The sequence below is a fragment of the Pantherophis guttatus genome, chromosome 7, assembly GCF_059756535.1.
Source record: "Pantherophis guttatus breed Tessera chromosome 7, ASM5975653v1, whole genome shotgun sequence".
Classification (NCBI taxonomy): domain Eukaryota; kingdom Metazoa; phylum Chordata; class Lepidosauria; order Squamata; family Colubridae; genus Pantherophis; species Pantherophis guttatus.
Genome location: NC_142069.1, coordinates 32,028,018 through 32,049,004, shown reverse-complemented (window position 1 = coordinate 32,049,004; position 20,987 = coordinate 32,028,018). Strand labels below are relative to the sequence as shown.

Below are 20,987 nucleotides of genomic sequence, written 5' to 3'. Positions count from 1 at the left end.
TTGAAAGCAAGCTGTTCCACTGGTTAATTGTTCTCACTGTTAGGAAGTTTCCTTAATTCCAGGTTGCTTCTGTCCTTGATTAGTTTCCATCCATTGTTTCTTGTCCTGCCCTCTGGTGCTTTAGAAAATAAATTGATCCCCTCCTCTTTGTGGCAGCCTCTCAAATACTAGAATATTGCTATGATGTCTCCCCTAGTCCTTTTCTCTAGTCTAGCCAAACCCAAATCCTGCAAGCATTCTTCATGTTTTAGTCTCCAGGCCTTTAATAATCTTAGATGCTCTTCTTCACACTTTTTCCAAAGTCTCAACATATTTTTTGTAATGTGGTGACTAAAACTGGATGTAGTATTCCAGGTGTAGCCTTACTAAGGCTTTATAAAGCGGTATTAATACTTCATGTGATTTTGATTCTATGCCTGTTTATACAACCAAGGATTGCATTCACTTTTTTGGCTGCTGTTGCACACTGCTGACTCGTGTTGAAGTGATCATCCACTAGGACTCCAAGTTTCCTCTCACAGTTACAGATTTTGAGCCAGGTTTCGCCCTCCTCACTTATTTTGTTCACAACATGTTTGATTTTAAAATAGCCTTTTCAATGCTTCCTTTTTTGGCTTTAAATTCCACATGACATATATCCTTGGGCACAATTTTGACCTGCCTTGCTAATGACCACTCATTTTCAATTGTCAGATGTGTACCTTTCCCTCAAATAGCAAGGCCATGAGAGGAATAGATTAGAATAATAGTTGGGAGGGACCTTGCAACTAGGTCATCTAGTCCAGGGGTCTCGAACCTTGGCAACTTTATGCCTAGAGGACTTCCAACTCCCAGAATTAAGTCCTCCAGGCTTAAAGTTGCCAAGGTTCGAGACCCCTGATCTAGTCCAACCCCCTGCTCAAGGAAGAGACCCTACACCATTTCTGACAGATGTCTGTCCAATCTTCTTGAAAACTTCCAAAGATGACGCACCCACAGCTTCTGAGGAAGCTCTTTATTTTGCTTCGCGCATCTGCCAGTTTGGCAGAACTCTCAAAAAGCAAAGTTTGACCAACGAAAACACGGCTAAACCGTCGCTAAGAGAACAACTTGAGATCGCTGGACTTAAATTGCTGGGGAGGGGGGAAATGGGGGTGAGCGGGATAAGCGGGGCGCGAGCTCGCACATCCTTTCTTCCTCACGGACATCTTTCCCGAGCCGTGCAAAGGCCGCTCTGTGATTGGCGGAGTGCAGGAAACGTCACGTAGTACGGCAGCGGCCTGGCCGGGGGTGGTGCCGGCGATACGTTGCTTTCCTCTCTAGCCTCTCCATTTCTGTGCTCTCTTTCATGCAGCCCGGGGAGGTCGCAGCAGCGGCAATCGGGCTCTGCCAAAGGTGCAGCTATGGTCGGCGTCTTCTCCTACGAGAGCTTGGTCCATGCCGTGGCTGGAGCTGTGGTGAGTTGGTTGCGGAGGAAGCGGTTGTGAGGAAGACCCGGAAGTGAGGGGACAGGATTTGGCTGGATTATAGGAAGGCACGGAGATGGAGGGGCTTGTCCCCCCTGCCTTCGGTGCATTGGGCTAGAAAAATAAACTGCTGTTATTTGAAAGTTGTCCTCCTAATTTTTGTCTCTGCAAACAGTTTGCAGATCAAATGGATTATTGTTATTTATGACTGTTTTAATATCTGGATCATTGTAATAAAACATGTAGTGTACAATCCAAGAATCAACATAGATGGTACATCTCTTTATTATCAGTGGTCCAGATTAAAAACATAATTCGGTACAATATTCACCGTATTATATCTCTTCTACTAGAGTAAGTTCAGAACTCTAAATAAAGCATGCTGTCATTTCCATATGTCATCCACTATGATGAGTTCTTTTTGGTAAATGCTACATCCAAAAAAAGGGGTATAATTTTTCTTCCCTTTGTTACAAGGGATTTTTTAATTATACCAAAATACAGTGATCCTTAAACAGGAAGTATGATACTTCCTTATTTCTTACCTGTGACCCTATTTTTACATATTCTGTGTTACTTCTAAGGATTTTTACGTATGGGTTCTATGAATATTCATAAAATCCTTGTTCTCTCCTCCCCTTTTCCTTTACAGACAGATTTGAATTATTTATATCTGTGAAAAGATATTGCAGTGGTTAGCTATATTTTGGGCTGCTCTCTCAGCTGTACAGACTGCTGGGCAAATTCCTTAGTTGCAATTAAAGCCACCTGTTAACCAATCTTTAGGTACATTAAAATACCTGTCTGGTTTGGTTGTGCAACCCAATAAGACAGACACAGACTTCAGAGGATAATTAGAACTGCAGAAAAAACAATTGCTACCAACCTGCCTTCTATTGAAAACCTGTATACTGCATGAGTCAAAAAGAGGGCTGTGAAAATATTTACAGACCCGTCACATTCTGGACATAAACTGTTTCATCTCCTACCCTCAAAACGATGCTATAGAGCACTGCACACCAGAACAACTAGATACAAGAACAGTTTTTTCCCGAATGCCATCACTCTGCTAAACAAATAATTCCCTCAACACTGTCAAATATTTACTAAGTCTGCACTACTATTAATCTTCTCATCGTTCCCACCACCCATCTCCTTCCACTTATGATTGTAACTTTCTTGCTTGTAACCTTACAATTTATATTGACTGTTCCTTAATATGATTTGATTGTTTATTTGTACTTTATGACTATCATTAAGTGTTGTACCTTATGATTCTTGACGTACGTATCTTTTCTTTTATGTACACTGAGAACATATGCACGAAGACAAATTCCTTGTGTGTCCAATCACAGTTGGCCAATAAAGAATTCTATTCTATTCTATTCTATTAACTGGCTTTGTTGCTGGCTTATGATTCAATATTTTCAGCCAAGTACCAATTGTTGCCATCCTCTTAAGCATCTTATAATTTTTTGCTAAGAAGGGAAAAGTTCCTTATCAGCTGTTGGATGGCTGTTACTTGTCAGTGTTTTTACTTTTGAGACTGAATTCCACATACCCCTCTCCCACACCGACATATACCCCTCTTTGTCTGGCATTTCCTCCTCTTTCACTTGCAACCTTAATTTCTTCTGCTGTCCCAAATAATTCCAATTGCCCATCTCAAAATACAGTATACACCCATATCTAAATACTGAAGACATTTTCTCTTGGAGCACAGGTGTGGCCCAGCTACTCATGCTGTCTTAAAGGTGTGGGAGGGTTTTACTGGATAAAAAGAAGGAAAGAAAAGGCTTGTATTGACTGTTGTAAGACTCTTCTTCCATACACAGAAATTAGATTACACAATTTTACAAATATATTGTCTTGCATTTTATATCTGTTTATATGTGAGGTAGTTGCGCAGTTCAGGAAAGCAGTTAAAGAGTAATAGTTCAAGACTGATTTCATGAGAAATGTGAACAGTCTTTATCTACCCATTCTATTCTAACTTGTTTAGACCTGCATAGGTGGAACAAGAATGAGAATTTCATGTGCTCATTGTCTTCTGGCTCATGGATTTAAACATTAACAGGTTGCTAAATAAGTTTCACATTTCTTAATGTGTCTGAATAATTTTGATAATCAAGTAAGAAATTAGATCATATCTAGTTGCTTGTGTGGACATGTTATACAGCGATGTTTAAAAGTTAGTGAATCTTTTTTATTTTTAATATTTTTGCATAACTATGACCTAATAGTTTTGAAATATTATCTAAAATGTGATCTGCTTGCCACACAATTCTAAAACTAAATAGATTTGATTAAACAAATGAGTCAAAAACTATATAGTTGTTCTATATATTAAGAATGCAGTGCGTATTTGTATTAATTCCTCCTTTCCTTCTTTGATAAGTATAATAAAGATTAATGTTAAAACTTTAGATAGAATGCTACAGGGATAGATGTGTATAATATATCAATATTATGCTTCACCCAAATATCTTATCAAAACTGTATTATGGCAAGTTGTAAATAAAATATAAATATTAAGTTATTTCAGTGTGCCTGGAATATGCACAAAATCGCTGTTTCAAATGCATACAGTATCAAACTGAACTTTAATTTATTGTGAACCACATTTTTAATGGGCAGTTGTATGAAGATTTTTTTAAAATAAATATTTTCATAGCAACGGTCAGAACCACAAAGTTCTGTTTAAGTTGAAAGCTAATTCATGTACAGGAAGCTTTTTCACTGCCATATTTCATAATGTTTGATGTTGTTTTCTTTCAGGCAAGGTTTTAAAAATATCCTCCTGAGTTGCCCAGTTTTGTGCTATTTCCTGCACAACATGCTGTACCGTTAATTTAGTCTGGTTACTTATTTATTTCCTTTATAGCAATATCTTTATTTTATTATATATGTTCTTATTTTAGATCCTATTCTAGTCATTGTTTTCCTGCTACATAAACAGATGCAGTGGTGGGATTCAGTCAGTTCACACCACTTTGGGAGAACCGGTTGTTAACTTTCTGAACATTTTGGTTCCATGGTTGTTGGAAGAAATCATTAGGGCAGAGAACTGGTTGTTAAATTATTTGAATCCCACCACTGCACAGATGTATGTACCGGTAATAGTTCTACTATTGGATATTTTACTTTACCTGCTCAAACGGCTGCAATAAACTTATCTGATTTAATATAGGTCATTGTAGATTTGGAAAAAAATCTGCATGCTCTACATAGTTAATTTTTTTGTGCTAAATGTTTTAGGGTAGTGTGACAGCAATGACAGTGTTTTTTCCTCTGGATACAGCTAGACTAAGACTTCAAGGTGAGCAACCCATTTTTTACATTTAACCTTTGAGAATATTATATATGATTTACCAACTTGTTTTTGCATTTATATCTTAAAATTTGTTCAGGGTAATAGCTGATCTTCTTTATTTTGCTAGCTAGTTAGTATATTTTTGTATTTATTTAGTTCACTCTATTTTTGTTTTGTTCTTTTAAGTTTTGTTGGTCATTGATCAAATACATGTTATTAAGTGATTGATCTGTTTTATCCAATAATTTGTGGAGAGGTGCTAGGCTACTACGGTACCTATTGACCAGTGGTGGGTTGCTCCCAGTTCTGTCCGGTTCTTTAGAACTGGTAGTAAAAGCGGTGGGAGGCTCCGCCCAGACGTCATAATTGACTATCTGCACATGTGCAAAAGCTTCTGCGTATATGCAGAAGTGCGTGCGCTCCTGTTGCGAACTGGTAGTAAAGGTAAGTAGAACCCACCCTTGCTATTGACGTGTAAGTGGCAACTAATGCATTTTGTGGCTGACCAGGGCTTTTTATTGATTTCAAATTACCCCCCTGGGGTTTTTTTAAGACACTGTGTACTCAGCAATAACTAGTCACAGATATGTAACAATTTTGCAAAGTATATTGATTACAGCATGTCTCTGTTGTGATAATCTTCAGAAAATGGAACTTGCAAAATCTTTGCTACCTTGGAAACCTTTCAGATTCCTAACTAAGCTGATGAATCTCCTTAGTATGATATTGTTAGAGTGATTAGAGAAAAGACTCATTAACAACTATATTATTTTGTGTTTCTAAACTGCATGAAGATATAACCTGGATGTTCTAAAAGATTACCATATTTATTATTCTTTATTCTCAATACTGTACATCCAGTAATGAAAGAAGGTTATATTCACATGGCAAATGTACATTTTAGCAAAATACAGTAACCTCAGTTTGAGAAATACAAAGAGGTGATGGAGAAATCCTTTAAAAAAAATAATTTTAGGATTTGTTGATTAAGTTTAGAAGACAGATATTTAAAACTGAAAACAGGCAACCAATATAGTTATTCTTAGAGCAGATATAAAATAATCTTTTGATGTAATCTTAAACTTTCCAATGAGGAAAAGCAAAAAATCTACGCATTTTTTTATTATAATTTGTTTACATGCAAACTTTTCTAACCGTATTTCTTAATTTGTGGTCAGTTGTAGGCCTATCCATGAAGGAAGAAACAACTGTTCTGTTTTAGATTGAATTAGTGAACCTGAAGATTAAATACATAATGCACTTTTACTTCTGCCCTAGCTTCCCCATCATATTAGAAGATGATCTCAAAGCAGTATTGAAATATATTAAATAACTTTTAAAAAATATTTCTTGTTTTCCAGTTGATGAAAAACGCAAATCAAAAACCACACACGCAGTTCTTTTGGAGATAATTAAAGAAGAAGGCATGTAAGTACAGGGCTATTTTGTTAGGAGAATTAGTTTTCTTAGAACTTCTGTGGAGAACAATGTGTAGAGTACATCTTCCTAAATTTCAATTAAGTAATTTGAATAATAATTTAAACAGAGCCATTAGAAACTAAACCATCTTTTAGAAAGCACAAAAAAATAATAAAAAAGGAATTGATGAACAAATTTTTCTTTGTAATTCAAAACACTATTAAAAAAATTAAAAGTCGGGTTTAATCTTCCATACTAAGGGACTTGCTGCAATATTGTTTCTTCAAGAAGAATTTCTAGGCAGGAATTACATTGGCTGAAATCTTGCCTGAATAAATTGGCCTATATATAGTTAGCTTCTGTCACATAAAAACATTTGTGATGTCTTTAGTATGAACAGAATATTGTTAATTATATATGTACAGTATGTTAATTTTTAAAATGTGCCTTCATAAAATACTGCTATATCTGAAAGGAAATGCTTGAAAACAAGAAACAGTGTGTTTGAATTGGATGATTCTTGCCTTCAGATCGGAATTGTATTCCTTTTGATTTTTCCAATAATATATCCTCTTGGGTTATTTTCATAGTTATTCAGAAATAAAATTAAAGTTCAGTTAAATTTAATCCTGCATACAGAATTGTATTCTGTTAAATACAGTTAATAAGTATTTAAATATGTTTTATTTTGTCACTTGGTTTCTTGAACTCTTAACCCAAAACCCTTTAGTTAAATATATTTAATTGATTATGTTTGGAATGGGGTGCAGATATGCTTTTTTGCTATGATGATTGCATTATTTTCATTTTTTGCTTTTGTTATTTTGTTCCTTAGCATTGCACCATATCGAGGGTGGTTTCCTGTTATCTCCAGCCTTTGTTGTTCCAACTTTGTCTATTTCTATACATTTAATAGTTTAAAAACTCTTTGGGCTAAAGGTCATCATTCAACTACAGGAAAGGACTTGATTCTTGGGGTGGTTGCAGGTAATAAAATCCTATCAGAAATTTATTGATTTTGGGATGTGGATTAATTTATCCATGAAGGCAATTTAAAATAATGAAGCAGAAAATGTATTTTTAACATGAAAGGATTTGTCTCATTTCCTCTTTTCTAGTTTTACTCGTCTTAGATTTTTCACTTTTGTATAATTGAATGTTCATTTCATTATCTTATTTTTGAACATGAGCATGTGCTGAGTTGATGTGTATACTCATATCTTTGGAAAGTCATTCATTTGATATTAGCAATGAAATCTCATAATTTTTATGAAATATTTTAATATAGTGTGAGTGGTAAATATAACTATGTATATAACAGAACCTGAAAATATATGTTATGAATTTAATGTCAAATGTTTTCCAAAGCTTATATTATATTTCCAAATTTATATGTTTGTGTATTTGTGTTTACCTATCACATTTATATAGCCACCCATTTCACAAATATGATTCTGAGGAGTGTACAATGAAGCAAACAGTCAAAACCATCTAAAGCAACAATTGAAAACAGTTAAACACAAATATAAATAAGAAAGCAGTAGAATGGATCAGCATCCTACACACAGTGTAACAATCTCACAAGCTTATTATTTTCATAGGATTCCCAGCCTGCTGGAGGAACTTGTTTTTATTTCCTCTCAAGTAGCAGGAATGATGTCACCAAGGGTGGGTGTCATGGTAGAAAAAGCCTGCCTCTGGGTTCCTTGTCAAATGGAAATTTTTAGCAGAAGGAACCTGTAACACACCCTTCCTGCCAAACCTGATAGGACAGGTAGATGTAACTGGGGAAAGATAGTTCCTCAAATAACCTGGTCTCATGTTAAAACCAACATCTGGAATTGAACCTGGAAATAAACCAGCAATCAATACAGCTCGTAGAGCAGAGATATAATGTATATCTTTCTCTGGCTGCCAGCACTGCTGCATATTTCTTGCTCTTTATTATTTATTTTGGTTAATTGTTTATTCTAACTTGTGTTACTCTCTGATGTTATGTGCCATTTAAGGTTATTGGAGATACGCCTTTTGAATCCTTAATTTTATTTAACAGTTTAGCACGTCTGATTTTCTCAATGCATGATTTCATGATGAAGAATAATGTGGGAAGTTTGCATCATGTTAGGAAAAATATTTGGAAATATTTAGGTATGCACCTGTTGTGAAAAACAAACTGGCTTTTCTTGCCTTGCTCAATGAAATGTGTAATAATTGATAAAGAACCAAAATAAAGCAAGCTCTATGGATGTTTATGAACTAAAGAAGCTTCTTGGATGAGAAGCAAAACATTTTCAAGGAAAAAATCAAGAAAATCCAGTTTCCCTTTTGAAAAAGTACCTTTGGGACAAATTCCCTTGACTTTCCATTTTAAATATTTTTTCCTCCAGGATAATTTCAGTCTAGATTTTATGAAGTATTTCAAATGGTACCTCTTCTACTTTATACATTAAAGTTAAATTTACTTTTGATTTTAATTTTCTAAGGCCTTTTTTTACTGAATTTTGCTTCTGTTTCCTTAGGTGTAGTGAATGTACTGTTGACTACTCCACTCTGGGTAGTAAACACCCGTCTTAAACTCCAGGGGGCAAAATTTAGAAATGAAGATATTATACCAACCAATTACAAAGGCATTGTAGGTAGGTTGTTGGGGTCTCTGTGTGTGTGGTTGCCTTGATCTATTGTAATGTAATTAAATTATGCTTTTTCAACTTTAGTATACCAACACATAGCTCCACCACTCTTGAGGCAGCATTTTGGCATAGTTTTCCTTGCTCATCAAATACCCCGTGCTTTTTGTAGACTTGAAAAAGGTGCTATGCTCTCAATATCCTACCAATTGCATGAAAAAAGAACTGATACGAGAATGTAATGTATTTCATGTTCTTCTGCACATGAGCTATATTCTCCAGAAATTTCAACTTTGTTGTTGATTTTATTAATGTACAGTATACCATTTATATACTTCCTTTTTAGTCTAGCAACCATGCAACAGACTTGTTTTCAGGTCTTTATAATCTGAAATATGAGGTGGATTATTTAACAACTACTCTGTCTAGTCATTTTGTAAAAAACAAACTACCAGTTATCTTTAACTTTCAGTGTTATTTTTACAAAGTGAATTAAAGCGTATAGCTGTAACTCATATCAGTTATATGGAGAAGAAAGTTCCAGATTAATTTCTATTTTTTCTTTTTATTTAATTTGACAAAAATGTAAAATATAAGCAAAATACTAAGGTTCACTAAAAAACCAAAATTCTTAAACACGGAGCTGAGATTCTCTCTCAGCTGAGATTCACTTCTACCAAGCAATCTCAGCTCCCTAGGAAGAAAAACCCAAGTTTAAAAGTTGATTAGCAGCAGAAAAGGAGGGAAATAAGGAATCAACAATCAGATTTCAAGAAAAAAAATGGGTTGCTGTACCGAATAAGGCTTCATCCCTAACAAAGGAACAAATTGAACAGATTGTAGTTCCTCAGGGATATCGCAAAGTAATATTGGAGTTATCTTAAGAAACTCCATGGTCTGGATATATGGGGGTAAGACCACTTACAGTATTTTAGATAGATTCTATTGGCCAGGGATCTGTGGAGAGATGGCCCAATACTGTATATCTTGCCCCGTGTGTCAGTTGGTAAAACCAAAAGGGGAACACAAAGTTCTATGGAAAGAGTACCTTTAATTCTTATTCCCTTTTCTAAAATAACGGCAGATGTTGTAGGTCCTTTGCCATGATCTAGTAAAGGCAACGAGTGTATCCTAGTTGTCTGTGACTATGCCATTTGGTATCCCAAAGCGGTTCCATTAAGGAATGTGACCACCAAAAGAATAGCAGAGGAGCTGGTTGAAATCTTCAGTAACTAGGCATACCAGAGGAGATCCTTACAGATCAAAGAACTAATTTCTAAACAGCACTGCTGAAATATTTATACATAGATCTAGGAATAAAAGAGATGTGTTCCAGTACTTACGACAGTCTTACGGAAAGGGTGAAACAGACCCTAAAATCTATTCTCAAAAAATAAGCAGGCCAAGACCCAAAACACTGGGATACATAGATGCTTTTTCTATCTGAAATTCGCTAGCCATTTACAGGATTTAGCCCTTTTGAGTTATAGTATAGGAGTCAACTTTTGGGGTTCTAGACATCATTAAGGAAAATTGGTGCAAAAATCTAGAAGGCTTTTAAACCTAATTGAATATATCTTATTCTAGAGGAACAACTTAAAATCCCTAGGACACATTGCTAAAGAATATTTAGAAACCAGAGAAAGCCAGAAAAGGCATGATAATAGAGGTTTAAAGGTGAAGCAATTTAACACAGCGGATCAAGTCCAGTTACTGTTGCCTAGTAAAGAAAACAAACTACAGGCTAAGTGGCAGGGCCCTTGCATAATGAAGAGGTGAACTGAACCAATAAATTATGAAACTGAATTGGGAGACAAGAAAAGGAAGTGCCAATCTGCTAAGGAAATAGCACAATAGAGTTGAACCTGGGATGGTTTTGCTGGTACTAAAGGAAAGGCATCCAGAATTATTGGATCAATCTTGGGGTGCAATACCTCAACTATACTATGGAAAAATACTTATCAATTCAGACCTAGGGGATAGTCAAAACTAAGATAAAAAAATATTAGGGGACTGGAAACATATGTTTACCATACAGTTGAGTGTAATATCTTACTTAGTTGAACACAAAATAGAAAAGAGCGAAACCTGATCAATTAGACCTCCCTATAGAATTCTTGAGCGGTTGAAAGACGTGTTAACAAAATGAAGTAGAAAAGATAGACATAATAGAACCATCTGTAAGTGATTGGTATTCTCCAGTTGTATTGGTCTCAAAGCCAAATGGGGATTATGGTTTTGTGCAGACCTCAGGCAAATAAGCAAAGTTTGATGGGTACCCAATGCCTAGAGTGGATGAGCTCTTGGATGGTCTAGGTCAGGGGTCGGCAAACTTAAACACTCAAACTTGGACCCATTTCCCAAAGAAAAAAACACACCGGAGCCACAAAACCTGGGCGGGCGTGGCCAACTCGATGTCACTCACTCACCCAGTCACATGACTCCCCCAGCTACGCCTACCCAGCCACAAAACTATTCTGTCTCTCTCCCCCTCTTCCTATCTCCTCCTCTCTCCCCCCCCATGTCTCTCTCCCTCTGTATCTCTCCCTCTCTTCCCCTCTCACCCCTCTCTATGTATCACTCTGTATGTGTCTCTATGTCTCTCTCTCTCTCCCCCCATCTCTCTCTCTCTCTGTGTCTCTCCCCCTCCCTTTGGGTGACCGTCCTCCTCCCCCTCCTCTGGCCATCGCCTTGCTCTTTCATCCCTCACCACCAACAGCTCTTCGGCTGAGTGCGGAGGGTGCGAATTCCAGCCTGAAGCGGCAGGAAGCAAAGGCTGCCTTACGTGCAAATGTGGCACGAAGGTAGGTACAGGGCAGCTTCTCTCCTGCACTCTCCTCCTCCTCCCACTCTCATGATGCCCTGGCCGGCTGTGGCTGAGTCGGGAGCATGTGCACACTTAACCCTCCTTAAGCAAGCTGCTGCTCACCCTGCTCGCACCTTTCCTGAGCTTCGGTGCTCGCTTGAGGAGGGTCTCCTTGCGCATGCGCACGCTCCCAGCTCAGCCACAGCCGGCCAGGGCATCACGAGTGTAGAAGAGCCACACTCAAGGGGCCAAAGAGCCGCATGTGGCTCACGAGCCGTGGTTTGCCGACCACTGGTCTAGGTGGAGTCAAGTATTTATTGTCTTTGGATTTAACTAAAGAATATTGGTAAATTCCACTGGAACACCACTCCAAAGAGAAAACAGAGTGTGTGCCAAGGACTCTTTTGGTTTTAAAAAATGCTATTTGATCTACATGGGGCACCTGCTACCTTCATGAAGTTAATGAAGAAAATCTTATCAGGTCAAGGGAAATGGTGTGTTGTCTGTTTAGATGATATCCTCATCTACAGCATGACCTGGGAAGAACACCTTCAACACCCAAGACAAATTATTGTTTAGGAAAAGCTGGTTTAACCATAAACTGAGAAAAAGTGCCATCTGAAATATCTGTAAACTTGATACTTGGGGTTTATGGCAGGTAAGGGGGAGATAAAATCTGAACAGAGAAAGATGGCAACCCTGAAACAGGTAGTAGCCCCCAAAACAAAGATGTTTGCTCTTTTCTGGTTTTGGGGGGATATTATCAAAGGTTTATTCCTCTAACAGACCTAATGAGAAAAACAGAACCTTTGAAAATATAGTGGTGTAAGGAATGCCAGGAGACATTTTTGAAAATAAAAGATGCATCATCTAGGAAAGACCCATCATTCTCATGGGTCCAGCCAGAAAAGTATTTAACTGTTGAGAATCAGTCTTCCTAATGATTTGATGAGTGAATAATAAAGGCAGTGTCTGGTTTAATCCAGTTGTGTCATTGAATAAAAACGATTGCATTAAAGAAGCTTTTAGGACAAACAAAATGAATTATGTCTATTCAGATCTTTCAGCAGGCAATGAACTAAGCAGATGCTTTAGGGGGCATTATTTATCACAGATTTTTCACATGCACATGGCTTTCAGGAGACCTATTTTAGTTGATTTATGAGTTCCATATAATATTGAAAAGGGTTTTTTAAAATTTCAAATGGCATAGATAACAATCCATTCTTAAAACTGATTTCTTAATTGATAAGGTCTTGTGAACATAAGAAGACATTATTGTATTTGTCTCATCTTAAACTAAGGATTAGAGTAAAATATTTTCAACAGAAACATGTTACCTGTCAATCACTGAATCTCTAAACTTTCCATTGCTTCTCCTTGGGATAATGGAAACAATATATGCTGAATAGTAGAAGGAATTGAAATGAATGGTAAAATCAAGAAAAAGATCAGTATTTCTATTAGACAATTGCTGGATAAGATAATTAAAACTCTGGGGAGATTTAGGAGTAACTATACGCAAATTTAATTTATATTAAACACACATGACATGGTATCAGAAGTGTTACTTTGCAATCAGCTAATTAATCAATCAATGATAGAAGCAAGCAAATCAAAAAGTAATTTTCTGCATGCCAAACCTCTTTAAACTTAATTTGAGCGGCAGAAGGGCAGACTAAGCCTTAACTAAATGCTACTTATTTGATCAGTCTTGCATTGCTGAAAGAAAAATCAACACTGCTTGGAGTAGTGTGGCATAGAAACATTATAAATAAATCTTTGAATTATGTCACAATTACAGGAAAAAATTGAATTGATGCATAAGACAACTTTTGTGTGCTGTAATTCTGTCTGTCCAGTTTTAAGAACTCCCTCATCTTCCCTGTCACCTTGAATTTGATCATTCCAGCTTGCTAACAATTGTGCATGATCAATACTGAGCAATAGAGTAAAATCTGCTACAATGAGTCCATACAAAATGCTTTGAATTCTGATCTAAATTGCAAAATAAATGTAGAACTCTATGAATAATGCTAAACTGGCAGACTGATCAAATGTATAATTCTGCATCTGCTGTAAGATTCTTATTTCCCTTATTTATTTTTCTAATCAGATGCCTTTCATCAGATAATACGAGAGGAAGGAATCTTGGCTTTGTGGAATGGTACTTTCCCCTCACTGCTGTTAGTATTTAACCCTGCCATTCAATTCATGTTTTATGAAGGGCTTAAGAGGAAAATTTTAAAAAGACAACTGCAGGTGAGATTCCAAGGCTTACAAGAAAGATGATGTTTAACTTTGATCTCAGAAATTGTTCCATTCAACTAAATCGTTACCATTTTGGTTTAGGGTTATGATGGACTTGAAGGTTCTTAATTTTGTTTTTGCATCCAGATAATAATTTTTTTTCATGTTTTAGTTGTCTTCACTGGACGCCTTCGCTATTGGAGCAATAGCCAAAGCAATTGCCACTACCCTCACTTACCCTATGCAGACAGTACAGTCAATTTTACGGGTATGTATGAATAATGCCAAATCACTTTCATTCACACCTTAATTTGTAAACCTTTGTTCCATTTAATAGTTCTTAATTTGTTATTAGATAAGCACAACTTTTAAGTTAGGCTAACAAAGCTCTTCAAAACTGTTTTTCAGACTAACAGTCTGAGTCTGTTTCTCAGACTCAACATTAACAATTAGAATGTTGTGAATGAATAGTAGCATATGGCTTCCATAATGGATGCTGCTTTTCCAAAAGTACATTAGCATGCTAGGCTGCATTTATTACTCTTAGGCAGGATTTCTCTTGTTGCATTACATTATGTAATAGTGAGATAAGCCTGGTTGCTTCATACTCTCTTTGTAAATCCTTTCTATTAACACCACAGCTCAAGTTATATGCCAAACTTTAAAATAATGATTACTTATTTCTCATTCAGAAGACTGGGGAAAAAGAAGTAAAAGAGTGGCTGACAGCACTCTTCTAAGATAAGCAACAGCTAAACATTGATTAAGTTTTTCTATAATAAGAAACAGTAAACTAACTTCATTTTCCATTTCTAAAATAAATTGAGATTATTGAATGGGACTTTAAAACAGAACTAGAAAAACAGCAATTATTTGAGCTTTCTTGCTTTTCTTAGAGACGAGTTAATTGACTGGTCCGATTCTACACCATCCCTTACTCTTCATTCTTCAGCCCATTTCACTAGCTCTCCAGCTTCTTCTAATAGAAATAAGACCACCTCAACACTGGGAGAAAATCCTGTCATAGAATGGCTCAGTTGAATTCATGGCAAAACAGTGTTTGCTCACAGCAAAGACTGACATTTTAATGTTCAAGCAATTAGCCTTCATTAAAAATAATCTGGATCTGTGGAAAAGTGACTTTGAAGTTTTGCACAAAAGCATACAGAAAGACACTCCACCTTTATTGAAACCCATGCCCAAGCAGACAACTTAGTTAAACAATAACCCTTAGGACCAAGTAATAATAATTCATAAGCCAATAAAGGTGTCAGTGTGCTGACTCTGGTGTGCAAGCAGTTAAAGAAGTTACCTCATCAAAGCTTACTCTTTGCAACCGACGGCCTCCCATTGACCTGTGCGCTCCCACAGAGAGGGCCTCCTTGGGGTGCCATCAGCCAAACAATGTAGGCTGGTGACCCCCAGGGGGAGGGCCTTCTCTGTGGGGGCACCTACCCTCTGGAATCAGCTGCCCCCAGAGATAAGGAGAATCCAAGACCTCAGTGCCTTCCGCCGTGCCCTTAAAATCTTCTTTTTCCAGCAAGCCGGGCTGGTTTAACACTTTTTTAAATGTTTTTAATTGTTTGTTATTGTTTTTAATCATGGGGCCAAATTTATATATATATATTTAATTGTATTTTAATGTTTGTAGTTTATGTTTTTACTTGGCTGTTCACCGCCCTGAGTCCTCAGGGAGAAGGGCGGTATACAAATTTAAAAATAAATAAATAAATAAATTAAATCAGGTTGTTCTTAGTTGCACAGCCTTAATTCTAGTCAGTGGGTCCAAAAGAGCAATTGTAACTTCTCTGGGATAGCTTCTTTGTTGCCTAATAGATTTGTGCTTATTTGAGTGGCTCCCACGTTTGCCTTGCAGTAAATGAATCTTATTGACTTTTTAGCAATTTATTATACCCCACATGTCACTTAAAAAGAAACAATTTATTGCTACCTTTTGGATTGTTCCAATCAAAGGGTACATGTTGGAGGGGCAGTCCCTTTGTTCAGCTCTGCTACTTGTGATCTACATAGTATTTTAATTAATAACCTGTTGTTAAAGCAGTATCTCCTCTCCCCGTTTGTCCTTGGTTAAGCAGGCAGATATGCAGAATGAGGTGAAGTTTGATACAGAAGAAGCTGTACTTATCAACACTTTTGGAGCTTTGCCCATGGTCAAGCAAGATGATACTTTACAAAGGGTAGATAGCCTTAAAAGAGAATTCTGCTATCAACCTGAATAATAAAAATTAATAGCAAATTCTAGTCTTTAGGACTCTCTTTGGAAAGTCTCTGTCCATTAGAGTTTGAAAATGCCATATATCTATCCCATTTTAAAGAACTACTCTGGTAGACAGCACATTTTCTATCTGTCACTGCTCTTATTTAATTGGGACCCTGACATATATTTCCAGGTTGCACAAATTTTGTTGATTGCTACTGCTATCTGTGTTAAAGTCATTATACTGAATTTAATGTAATTTAATGCATTGTATGTCTTTTAAAAAACAGTTTTAATAACAGTTACAGGTTTACATGTTTCATTATTGTGCTCTCTGGCCCAAAGGCAAGTTTAATTTGCTTATGTTTAAGTTTATATACAGGATTATAGCTTGATCACAATACTTTCTATTAACAACCAAAATATTCCATAATTTTGCATACTTCTGTAAGCAGAAATGAAGAGGAAAAATGTTCATTTATTCATTTTGTCTCCTTTTCAGTTTGGACATCATCGACTGAACCCTGAAAACAGGAGATTAGGTAGTCTTAAAAATGTCCTCTACCTTCTTCAGCAAAGAATAAAGTAAGCTTTGCATTTTTAATTGGCTTCTACTTAACCCAATTTAATGTCTTACTAGTTTACTGTAAATTGGGCACTTTATAAATGGATAGTTACATAGAGATATATTTATTAGACATATACACACATACATAACAACAAAATATTAAATTTTAATAATAGAATAAAAGCCCTGGAATTATCCTATGATAAAAGTTGTCATATTGTCTTAAAATTAGAAGGGAAAAAAAGAGATCATCTAGTATTGCTTAGTGCACAATCCGTTATAGCATCTCTCGAGATGACCACCCAGCCTCTGACTGAAGATCTCTAATGAAGGAGTTGTCACTACCTTATATGGAAGCATGTTCCATTGATTGACAGCTCACATAGTTCTTCTTCTGCATATCACAGATATCAAGATGACAATCAGTTTTCTCCTAGGTGCCAATCACCTTCAGTTCTTCAACCAATGTCTCCCTTTTGTTTGGGATTAGATCCAGGATAGCAGACCCACTATTTCCCATATTGTTATAAATGAAGTTGTCAGCAAGAGAGTAAAAGAATTTATTGAATCTCTGATTCTTGGAGAATTGAATTTCCAGCAGATGTCAGGATAAGGGAAATCCGTTATGTCTGTTGCATGCCTGTTTGAAAGACTGGTTTTCTGATACATAAAGGCCTCATTCATATCTTGCCTATTCAAGTGGTCTATAATAAATCCCCACAATTCCCATTTTTCTTTCTCACTGTTTATTCCTATCCAAATACTTTCTGCAGGATTTCCATACTCTAGTTCATAAATTTTTGTGCAAGTATATGTTTTATTTATATACAGTGCACCATCCCCATCTTTTCATTGGGCCTGTTGTTTTAGAAGAAACTGGGCCTGTTGTCTCAGAAGAAACTATCTGATGATCCTGGACAAGTTTCTACCAAGTTTCATTAAAGCTTGTACATTATGTTTTTTTCCCTGGATCTCTCGTTGTCCCTGTTTATTAAAACGTATCAGCTCAATTTATTATGATCTGGCAGCATGCAGGAAAAGAAGAATTTATAATATTTCTTGCCACTAGCCAGCAGAAGGCATGATTAAGCCATCTCTTTTTTTTTGTATTTTATTAATTATGGTAGTATGTTTATTTTTAGCTGCCTGAGTGCTCAATTTGATTAGAAAGATGGGTTATAAATCTGATAAAAATTATTATTACATTGTGTATTCCACACAATTCCTAATGATTCTGAGATAATTAATTAAAACCAATCAATTGGAAATGCCAGTCTCTTTTCCCAGACATAGCTACATCTAGAAGCCCAGTGGAAGACAGAATCTGCAGTTCATTCTACTCAATTAGATAAAGTCAATAGGGCACTGGTTTTGTTGGCATCTGGTCAAAGAGTGCATCATATCCTTAAATCCTTAGTCATTCTTAACAATTGCATTCAAAGAGTAGAAGAGAGCAGAATTGATGTATGTTTGCTATAGAAGGAAGAATTATCTGCTGTTTGTTTTTTAATAAATATAATGTTTAATATGTTTTTTTATAGGCGCTTCGGATTAGTAGGACTCTATAAAGGACTAGAAGCAAAGCTGCTCCAGACAGTCCTCACTGCTGCACTCATGTTTCTTGTCTACGAAAAACTTACTGCTATTACTTTCACAGTCATGGGGTTAAAGCATCCATTAAAGAACTAAAATATTTGGCTATAAAAGCATATAAAACTAAGAGAGAAAAAATCAGAATACCTGACAAATGATTGGGTGCCATAAACAATTTTATCCCAAGGCCAAAATTTTATTTTACTGTTCTTGTGTTTTCAATCAAAACTGTTGAATGTATCATTCCAGTATCTAGAAGGCTTCGCCTTTATTCAGTTTTATGTAAAGATTGGGACATTCTTTGATTTTCCATATATTTTAAAATATCCTTTAAGCACTAATTCTCCATTAATTTCTCCATATCAGATGATATTTCAAATATTTGGTGTTATATGATCATCTTAATAATGAGTCCAATAAAGATTTTATTAAAAAATGTCCTTAGAAGATAAGCTTTAATTGGCTAAGAATGTTTTAATTGTCTTGGAAGAACTGAGTTGTATTCTCTTATACCTTCCTGTACCTTATACCAACCTAAACATTTTGAAGAATGGATTTGAAATTGTTCTAAGCATCAATTTTATTACCGTTTTAATGCTTAATTAAATATTGTGCCAAACTTCCCTAGTATGATAAAATTGAATAATATACATAAATATAGCATGTTAATCATGTCAGATTTCTGACATTTAAGAAATTAAAATCATTCCATACATACTTTTTTCATTCTTCTATCATATGAACCATTTTAACATAAATTGTAGAATTGGGAATTATCTTTTTATACTAGTAAAGCCCCATCTTTTAAAAAAATGTAATTACCATGTGAGATTATTCAAACATTGTGATGATTTATTATATAAAAGTAGGTAACTATGAATCTTGGGTTTATATGTTACCTCTCTGATTTAATTATAGGGCAGTTGAAAACTTCAGTTTTTTAAATTGCATTTTTCCTTTTGTTCTAATCCAACTTCAAAACATAGGCATAAAAATGGTTTATTATTTTCAAAAAATTATAGTTAAGATTTAACTATGCTCCTTTAAACAGTATTTTAAGCAATATTTATATATGGTTAATAAACAAAATTAGTTACTACAGCCATGCTGAAAGAAGAGAATAAAGATAGAATGTGCAAGTTTATGATTCATTCTTATTGTGATAAACCATAGTATTGTACTATCTGTATATTAAATAAATGCACATATGCCCTATTATTAAAACTGTAATTAAATTTTGAAAAAAAAGAACCAATCCACAGCAAATAATAAACATTTCATATTGTAACTGTAATAAGTGAAAGACTAAGAATTATTCAAGAATATTTATTATTACTCCAGATCCATAATTGATTAATAAAGAATAAACCTGTTTTGAAATTTATTAAGTTATTCTGTTTTTCAAAACAGAAACATTGTTTGGACTGTTTCTTATTTTTGTTTTGCCAAATATTAGGTCACAGTAACTTTTAATCTGTTATTATTGACATGGTGGGAAGGCCAAGCAGTCTCAGTGGACCCTAAGAGGAATGCAGATGCAGGATAGGAAGGAACTAATAAACTTGAGAGGAGAAAAGCTAAGCATAATCCACAGTGGGATGAAGAAGGCATGAGAGGAAAGTCATCCATCTAGAAGGAACTCTTAAATCAAACCCAAAAGGATATGAAAGCAAACATCTGTATCATTGTCAATGAAACTGTATAGACATAGCTTTTATGTTTAAATAAATTTGGGTGGAGCTGATGAGAAGTCTTAGGTTGGAAGACACTCATGTAATAACATGGGAAGAATATCAAGTTTCCACAGATTACTTTGGAGTTGAAGATGTGGCAAGATAAAAGCCTCAAGGACTGTTGGTTACTGATTATTGAAATAATAGTTCTCCAATTAACAACTACATGCATCTAGTAATTGAAAGTGAGGATGAATCAAGAAAAAGCAAAATAGAAATGAAACCATTTGTATATTTTAAGGAAGAACTGAAATTATGAAAACAAACTAGGCCAGTATAACTCCTTGTACTACTTGTGTGACTTTATCAAAAGAATGGAATGGAATGTCAATATACTAAAAAGGGCTTGTCTTGCTTTCAGTATTCTTCAAATGGTAGAAAAATGCACAAGATAATTGATTTTATATATTAACCAACATGGAAGTCTTAAATTGTGCTATGGAGAATTGGATAAAAGAGGGGATCAGTTGATAGATGATGATGGTAATTTTTAATATGCTGTGCTGAGAGATAAATACCTATTAGATGTAACTCAATGGCAATATTTACAGCTACAACGTTACTTAACGCTCAGTCTAGCAGCAATTTTAGCTTCTGAGACACCTGAGATACTAGAACAACTGGATAAATCTTTTGAAACAAAAGTATTCCTACCATTAGCTTTTATAGGCATTTGTTATCAATAAATCTGTTATGCAGAAGTAAAAAGATGAGTGGAATAAAGAATTAGAGCTTGTATTGCTTAGACAATGAGAGACTGAATTTTATGACAAGAGTGTCAATTGCTTTATGAAATAAAATAATATTTAGAATGTATTGGACTCCATTGTGTTTGTATAGGAAAGGATTGTCTAAAAGACAGAATTTTGTTGGAGATGTAAGAGGGACAATGCTTCCTTAAAATATATCTTTGTACAACATTGTTAGTACGGTAGGTTTTGGGAGAAATAGTGGACTATATAAACATGACTGTGACAAAAACTAAAGTTTTCAGAGGATAATATTCTCTTGAATT

The 20,987-nt window shown here is 35.4% G+C and overlaps 1 protein-coding gene across 1 annotated transcript; it reads left to right on the top strand.

The window, feature by feature from the left end:
• The first annotated feature begins 942 nt into the window (after positions 1-942).
• Positions 943-20,788, top strand: SLC25A17 (solute carrier family 25 member 17). Its single transcript, XM_034403706.3, has 9 exons — positions 943-1,436; positions 4,704-4,764; positions 6,120-6,186; positions 7,013-7,164; positions 8,697-8,813; positions 13,727-13,872; positions 14,033-14,128; positions 16,581-16,663; positions 18,188-20,788. Exons 1-9 carry the CDS (start codon positions 1,383-1,385, stop codon positions 18,333-18,335), a joined length of 924 nt encoding a protein of 307 aa, XP_034259597.1. The 5' UTR covers positions 943-1,382; the 3' UTR covers positions 18,336-20,788.
• Positions 20,789-20,987: the final 199 nt, after the last annotated feature.